At 36.1% G+C, this 8,322-nt stretch overlaps 2 protein-coding genes and 1 long non-coding RNA gene across 3 annotated transcripts; all 3 read right to left on the bottom strand.

The window, feature by feature from the left end:
* Positions 1-6: 6 nt before the first annotated feature.
* Positions 7-1,456, bottom strand: LOC102196934 (uncharacterized). Its single transcript, XR_311901.2, has 3 exons — positions 1,388-1,456; positions 1,028-1,100; positions 7-136 (listed from the first exon to the last, which is right to left on the bottom strand). It is a non-coding gene; the product is annotated as an uncharacterized LOC102196934 (long non-coding RNA).
* A 1,323-nt stretch (positions 1,457-2,779) lies between these two features.
* On the bottom strand, positions 2,780-5,506 carry LOC102193209 (uncharacterized). Its single transcript, XM_005739665.2, has 5 exons — positions 5,406-5,506; positions 5,083-5,128; positions 4,418-4,613; positions 4,100-4,266; positions 2,780-3,997 (listed from the first exon to the last, which is right to left on the bottom strand). Exons 2-5 carry the CDS (start codon positions 5,119-5,121, stop codon positions 2,780-2,782), a joined length of 1,620 nt encoding a protein of 539 aa, XP_005739722.1. The 5' UTR covers positions 5,122-5,128; positions 5,406-5,506.
* A 1,097-nt stretch (positions 5,507-6,603) lies between these two features.
* Positions 6,604-8,097, bottom strand: LOC102193486 (extended synaptotagmin-1-like). The gene is made up of 4 exons (XM_013912507.1): positions 7,969-8,097; positions 7,777-7,879; positions 7,485-7,534; positions 6,604-7,340 (listed from the first exon to the last, which is right to left on the bottom strand). The coding sequence occupies exons 1-4, from the start codon at positions 8,049-8,051 to the stop codon at positions 7,313-7,315; spliced, it is 264 nt and encodes an 87-aa protein (XP_013767961.1). The 5' UTR covers positions 8,052-8,097; the 3' UTR covers positions 6,604-7,312.
* Between the last annotated feature and the right edge of the window lie 225 nt (positions 8,098-8,322).

An 8,322-nucleotide genomic window follows, 5' to 3' on the forward strand; every position in this document is an offset into this window, starting at 1 on the left:
CCACATTAGGTATACATTTGTTGAACCAGGTCTGAAGCATTTTCTGTAGACTAGTCTCAGGCTTCTTTGTTTTTTGTGGTTCATCATCAGACTTTATCCACTTCAGTGAGAGAACAATGAGAGCTCCATCTTCAACCTGTGATAAAAGAAATAATAATAAAACACTAAAAACATGTAAGCCTGTGACATTATGCTGAAAATCATTAATTTAAATAAGTATAGTTTAGCATTGTTGAGATATATCTTTTTAGAATTATTTTCTTTAGTATTATAATGAATAGTGTGAGCTTAGCTACGTGTCATATTTTCACATTTGTCACACTGATGTCGCCTTGCAGCCTTAGAACTTTACAATGTTCTTACTGATGATCAAAGTAACGCTGAACAGCTTTACACATTGTTAAGTTCCTCAATCTCACAACTCTTACAATACAATGCTGATGGTTTATATTTCATCTTATGCTAATTCTCATGGCCATTGATCAGTGGTCTTTGATCAATGGGTTTTGGTCAGTGGTTGTTGATCAATGATCATGAGAATTTGTATAATTAAGATTAAGGAACACACCTCCCAGCCCATTGTTCCTTCAGTGAGCTGGTTTCAGTCATTATGCAAATGTACTGTTTATAAGATTGGAGAAACCTGCAGTCAGCTGAGACTGAAGAAGTCACTTGGATGAGTGACAAAACGTTTCTCCCACAAAACGCTATGTCCAGATGAACAGAACCAACTTTTGGACACCGCCAATAAACTAATATTATGCTGACCTTGTAATCTCAGTAGTTTCACTTTCATATACTTTTTACAAGAATACGGAAAAAATGGAGGACATTAAGTATAAGCACACAAACTCACTAAAATAAAAAATCTTTTTAAGTATAAAAGCAAACCGTGGCCTCAAAAGTGCACTTTAAAATATGTAAGGCTCCTACTGAAAATAAGCACTGTGGATATTTAATGACTGCATTAACACCAAAGTTCCTGAAACTATATTATTTTATTCTGATTCGGTGTTAGTTTACATACTTGGCTCATGTCGTCAGGTCTGTCGACCTCCATGGGCTCTGCACTAGCCATGTTCAAGATTTTGATCGTCTTCCTTCAAAACACATCAAACACATACGACATGACACAGTGTGTTGCACTCAGACAACCAACAATTCTGTATTTGGTGATTTTATATAAAACTATTCCCATAAATTAGCTAACGTCGTTCTCCACCTAACCTGCAGAGCTACACTCCTGGTTGCACTTCACTTTCCAGTTTTCTAATGTCTTACATTTTAACCAAACCTGTAACAACCACAACGTTATATCACACGTTTTATGTATCATCTAAACAGAAATGTATCTTGAAAATATGACTTTACTGCTTATTAGACTTACCCCTGCCTCGCTACTTTAAACTGTTTTTTCCTTATAAACGAAAGTGAAAGCTTGCAGCGCCACAGTCACGCCCCAACACGCAAGTTCGCCTCTGTCATTTATTTGGGACAGAGTGTCCTCTGTTGTTGACTAAAGGTCCGTTTGCTCAGTTAAAATGACTGTGGATACTAAACCTCCCTTCATTTCCAGAAAAAGGGCAGAAGATGTCTTTTATAGGACAAGTTTTTTCTGGCTTGATATCTCATGGTTTGCAGTTTGTGTAAGCTCACTTCTGATAAATATCTACTGTCTCATATGATTCTGACACATGTACAGCACTGACTTGTTTCATTTAGTTGATATAGGATATACCAGCTATACAGCAGGATGCTGTAAATAAAATAATTTACTGCAGGCTATAACTCATGCAACAGGTAAAATGTATCATTTACAATCCACAGAAATTTTCTGTTTGACATTTTCTTTAGTGTAAATCAAAAACATTTTCTGATAATATGTTACCAATTCTACTCATGTTTCACTTGCTACAGAGATTTTCTGGTGTTGTGTTTGTACTTTTATAAAAAAAAGCATTTCTGCCACCACTTAAAAAAAGTGATATATTGTGGTTCCGTCCTAAAAATGCTCCTCCATTCTTTGCAGTTACAAATAAATGAAATCTTTTCATGTAGATTCAACATGCAGTGGGAAAGATCCTTTAATATACAGTATTTCACATTTCCATTACAGTAATCCTAAATTGAACATTTATGCAGTATGAATAGCTGTGTTACAAAGTAGGAAGAGACACAAAATAAAAGTAAAGCCATTTCACACAAACACCAACATGCAAAGCTTGTTTACTTTTTGTTTAAGGCAAAATTGTTTCGCTGATCTCCAACTTTTTATAAGGCTTCACAAGGCACGAAACAAAGATACATGGTAACGTTGTGAAATATAACAACCCCATTGTAAGCATGCAAATAACACAAAATATTAGCACTAAACTGAGATTACTGTCATGTCCATGACAAACTCATTTCAGTAGCAGTATTGAACTGTTCATGGGAGATGTGGCAGTTTTCTGATGTAAATAAAGAAGCTCTCTGACAGCATGGCTCTCCATGGAGGCATTTCCTTCATCTTTTTTGTAGAAAGCTTTGACATTGACTTTGCCTTGATCAATGTCTGATTTTTTAAATTCCACATTAAACTTAGCTTTGATATTTTCTATTTCTTTGTTATAAGAGGTAGTCATCAACTTCCATGATCAATCCTTGATTTGGGAGATGGTCTTTGATGGTCATGTCAATATCCAGTGATGTGTCTTGAGTCTCTCTTTCATTCTGTTCATGTTTCTTTTCTGCTCTTTATCTGCATGATTGTGCCACTGAACCCAGTGGCACCATGGAATTAGGATGAAACAAACCTCTGGTGTAGACAGAGAAGTGCTCTGAGGGCGTGGCTCTCCATTGAGGCATTTCCTTCTTTCTTGTAGAAAGCTGTGACATTAACTTTGCCTTGACCAATGTCTGAATCTTTGAATGCTACGTTAAACTTAGCTTTGATCTTTTCTATTTGCTTGTTATAAGAGTTAGTCATTAACTTCCAAAATGTCTTCTCAATGATCAGTCCTGCATGCGGGAAATCATCTTTGATGGTCATGTCAATCTTCAGTGATTCTTGAGTCTCTCTTTCATACTCTTGATGAGAAGCATCTGTGTTTCTTTTCCGATGTGTATCTGCATTTAAGAACTTTTTGATGGCCTCTTGACTTTGTCCTGGCCCACGTACAGTCATTGTTTCAGAGGTCAGAGTAATCAAAAGCTTGTTTTTCTTTTCCAGGATGGTTTTCAGTGCATCGCCCCACTGATCTGACTCTATGAACTTGAAAGGAATAACTGAGCCACTGGATTCAGCTAAGCTTTTCTGGACAAGGTTTGCAAACTCCTCGAGAGCACCGTCTGGTCTCCCATGTTTTTGGTCTTCTTCATATCTCACCTTCACATCTGCCCTGATTTTTACTCCATTCTTTTCCTCTATACGTTTCATTTCCTCTTCGTACATGTGGCTCACATACCAGAAATGACCCACTGGGACAAAACAAGTGTACATTTCTTCATCTGCAGAAACTGTGCTACTCTGTTTCCCCACCTGAACTTGGTCATAAAACTGAGCAAGAGAACCATGTGTGTTTGTTGTCTGCATTGCATCTGCATATAAGCACTTACTCATAACATCTTGACTTTGTCCTGGCCCACGCACAGTCATTACATCAGAAGTCAGAGTAACCAAAAGCTTACTTTCCTTTTTCTGGATGGTTTTCAGGGCGTTGCCCCACTCATCTGACTCTATGAACTTGAGGGGAATAACTGAGCCACAGGATTCAACTAAGCTTTTCTGGACAAGGTTTTCAAACTCCTCGAGAGCACGGTCTGGTCTCCCATGTTTTTGATCTTCTTCAAATCTCACCTTCACATCTGCCATGATTTTAACTCCATTCTCTTTCTCTATACGTTTTATTTCCTCTTCATACATGTGGCTCACATACCAGAAAGGACCCACTGGGACGGAACAAGAGTGCACCTCTTCTCTAGGGGCATTACTTTGTTCACTTTTTTGAACCTGTTCCTGTTAAAAATACAGTACATCACAATACAGTACAGTACATTTAATGGAATGGCATGTAACATTTCTATTCCATTTATTGATGCTTTATCACATCGTACATACCGTTTGTAACTCTTGCAGAGATGCAGAAAGGTTAATTGAAGCATCCTCTGGTACTTGTGTATCGAGCTCTGGAGATGGCAGTGTGAGACTGATGGATATTATGGTGACTGATTGTCCATCCCTCCCAGTTAGTGTTTGGTTATTCAGTTTCTGAAGATCAGCCAGGGCTTAAAAGACAAAAAATGAACTCTTTTCTAAAACCAATATAAATATACTGAATTAAGTCAAAATATACTTTTACTGAATAAGTTATAATTCAGTAATTGTTTATTGAATAAGTTAAGAAAGATATTAAAGTTATTCAAGACTATACTGCACCTGGAGCTGGTTTAGCCTTTACCACAACACGGCCATCTTTTAAGGTCCTTTCCACTGCACAGTCCACATTATGTTTGCATTTATTGAACCAAGTCTGAAGCGTTCTATGTAGACGAGTCTCAAGCCTCTTCACTTTTTGTGGTTCTTTTAGATTTGTCCACTTCAATGAGAGGACAAATAGAACTTCTTCATCATCCTGTGATAGAAACATAATAAAACACTTTTTTAATTTAATTTAATTTTCATTTTTAATTTATTTAAACAAGCTTAGATCGTCCTAACATTGTAAACATAGATGTTTTAGTGTGCATTTTTCATGTATATAGTATACATAAATAATGTGAGATGAACTACTTTTATCATAATTTCAAAATTGTCCCGTTGTCACCTTAAAACTCTAGATAGACTAAATACAGTTGTTTCAATATATGTTGGATGTTACCGACTGTTACTCTTAGTAGTTTACTATAAAACTGTAAGGGAGAAAAGTATTTGTAAATATAAAAGAAAATCAATGTGTCGAAATGCTGTTTTTCTTAACTATTGTAGCAAGTCACTGTGAAAATGTATTGATCATGTTTAATGCCAACGCTCCTTTTAAAGCTATTTTTCAGTCTGATGCAGTGTTGGTTGGCTGGTTCATAGCCGTGGTTTCTGCAACTTACGACTTTCATGGGCTCAGCTTCATAGACGTTCGCTGACATAGTGACCCTTCAAAACACACCAAACAAACAGCTTAGGCCCACGAAACATAATTACCTTTTTATTCAAACATTCAAAAGTTCTTTATCTGGTGAATTTTAAAAAACATTTTCTCAGTAGGATATTGTTCAAAATGGCGTACTGAGAACCGTTATTATCTCTTTACTTCATTTCCTTAATGCAAATATCATTTTTTTTAAGTGTTATATTTAATTTACACATTAAATATACACATTGTGCTTACCGAATCACATTTATTGCTCGTAAATATGAAGCTTCCACTTACCTTTGCTGGCTACTTTAAAAAGTGACTTTTGCTGATAAACGAAAGCGAAAACGTTCTACCTCCACAACAACAGCGTCACAGTGATCGCACCAAATTTTTAATGTGCGTTTTTTTTCTTTTGCTGCACAAATAAAATCCGTTGGCTCAGTTAAAATGGCCGTGGAAATAAACTATCTGTTTATGTTTGACTTATTATTCGCTAGATATTTCAAATAAAGTTTACAGTTGATGTGAAATACGGTGTGTTAAATGCTTGCATCTCTCTCTGTGTGTGAGGTGGTGTAAAGTATAGTGAAAAAGTATATGCTCCCTTCCTGGTTACTTGTTGTTTTTGTTTGTTTGCATATTGACATTCTGACATGTTTTAGATCATCTCCAAATCAACTTTTGGAGATTTTTGGAGATTTACTTACCTGGATGATTGAGCATGCATCAAGACGTTTTAGATCATCAAACACATTTTCATATTAGGCAAAGAGAATTTTAAAAAATTCTGTTTTTAAATTATGATTTCATTTATTACGTTTTTTTTTAACCTACCTGACCATATATGAAAAATGAATTACTCCCTAAACCTAATTACTGGTTGTGACACACTTGTGAACTACCATCAACCATTTGAAATAACTGGCAATGTGTCTTTCACATTGCTGTGGGGGCTCATTCTCATTCTTTTCAAAATTATTACAATTCAGCAACACTGGAGGGTTTTCAAGCATGGGCAACCTGTTTAAGAAAATGTCAAAGTATTTCAATTAGATTTAAGTCCTGACTTTGACCAGGCCACCCTAAAACTAGTGTACTGACTGTGCCTACAATAACTCTTCTATATATCAAAGAGAATAACAAAAATTCAGTAGAAATTGTATCACAAATATTCACAAAATAAAACTGTTACAAAATTGAATTAATAAAATTCATGATTCTATTTGTTCCTACTTGCTGTACATAGTTTTGACACTGTTTTTTATATGAATTGAGAATTTGTTTTTTCTAGCTTTACATACATCCTTTCATTCTTTATATTCTGAACTCAAGTTTGCAAAAACATTTCCTTTTTAGACTCAGAAGAGTCCGAGCTTTTCATGTACAGTACACCCGTAGTAAATAAGCAAGCAAGAAAGCAATTAAAACATAACAAGAGCAAAGTACAAAAGGTAACAAATTTATACAGAAACAGTCTTTTGTTCTGCAGAAATGTGAGCTGTGCAAAATCTGTTTATTTTTGTTGCCATCTTTTCAATAACATTTTCCCACCTGATCAACGACCTTTGCAAATATACACAAATTAAACCATAACTGGGGAAATATGTGTAACACATCCTTAGCTGTAAAAAAATAACCATACAAAAACTATTTCCAAAGGCACTCTCAAAAGCTGCGTGGCAATGTGAAATATAAAAAAGCTGGTAAATAAAACAAGATTAAAATACTGAAATGGCATTAAAATTCATGAGTGATACATGAAAATCAACTAAAAGCTATAATGTTGCTGCACTTCAAACAAGATTTAAAACACTCTCACAGCAACAAGGAGCAAACAAAGCAATAAAATGTAACATGACACCTTCAGGTCACTTCATCCATCACTTTCTCTGTTCAGTCTTTAAATTCAATTTCTTCATATAATTTTCAATCATAACTTACTTACACCTTTTTTTTAACTTAGCTGCTTCTTTCTACTTATCTTTGGTGACTTGTATGTATGTGGTTGTATGTGAATACGAGAGCTGTGCACTTCTATACTAGATGCTATAACACAGTGAGCTGGGTGGATACAGGTAAGGCTGCCATGCTGGCACTGTGTGCAGAAGTACAGAGGAGAAGGCATCGGTGTGATTAGCAGCAGCAGGATTTGAATGATGACGTTTTCATCGCTGTACTACGGCATCAGCAAGCAGCGATTTCTATTCAGCTTCATCCTTGAGAGTGAACCTGGAAGATGAGGTGGAACAGTCATTGAATGATAGTAAGAGTTCCTGATGGTCAATAAAAATGGTCAGAAATAATGACCATCAAGCTTGAGCATTTGAATAAATGTAAATACAGTCTGGATGAAACCAGATCTCTTCTGCTCACCATTCTGTGACACCAGACACGAGGTTCACCTCAGCCAACTCGAGCTGCACCTAAAGAATGGGAATGTCATGTCAGCATCTGCATGAACACAGTTTCTGCCTGTATTCACAGCATTTCAGAGTGAAAAGATAAAACACATTTATGGAATCAATGCAATTTACGCTACCAGCTAAGGCACAGTGAGGAGATTGGAGTACATTTTACCCAACCGAATCTCAGTGTGCTGTTTGGCAGTATATTTAAAGCCATGTAACAGATGCAGGAAGAGCCACAAATATGATTTCAGTCTGACCTGTCCAATGACGTCTCGGCTTCTGAATGAAGAGGAGTTATTTTTCACTGATACACTGAGGCGTCTGAATCTTATCTCGTCCTTAGGCAGATCATACTCAAACCTTTAAGAAAGTACAAAAAGATTATTAAAACACTAGGTCAGATCTTTAGGGATAACAAAACCTACAAAGGAGAAAAAAGGTAGTGCAACCTTTCATTAAATTCTGGGTTGAGGTCTCTCTTCTTCACTCCTGTTTTTTTCTTAGTGGCCTTGCTTTTATCTGGCAGCAGCATGAGGGAGACATAGCTGTCCACACCATCTTTATGTTGCGACAACAGACCTCTGTGTGGATAAAAAAATAAACAATATAAAAATGAAATATAGCAAAGATGAACAAAAGTTAACTGTAAAAATGTTTTAAGACATGCCAGCAGGGGTGGGAGCACTTTGATGTTTCCCGGGAGTTATTTTGAGTTCATGAACAGTCAACTTCAAAAGCAAAAGTACAACAAGCAAACATGAGAAACTCAGATATAAGTATAAGTTGCAGCTCTCACTCCAAGT

The sequence above is a fragment of the Pundamilia nyererei genome, unplaced genomic scaffold, assembly GCF_000239375.1.
Source record: "Pundamilia nyererei isolate P.nyererei 1_Seehausen unplaced genomic scaffold, PunNye1.0 scaffold00092, whole genome shotgun sequence".
NCBI lineage: Eukaryota > Metazoa > Chordata > Actinopteri > Cichliformes > Cichlidae > Pundamilia > Pundamilia nyererei.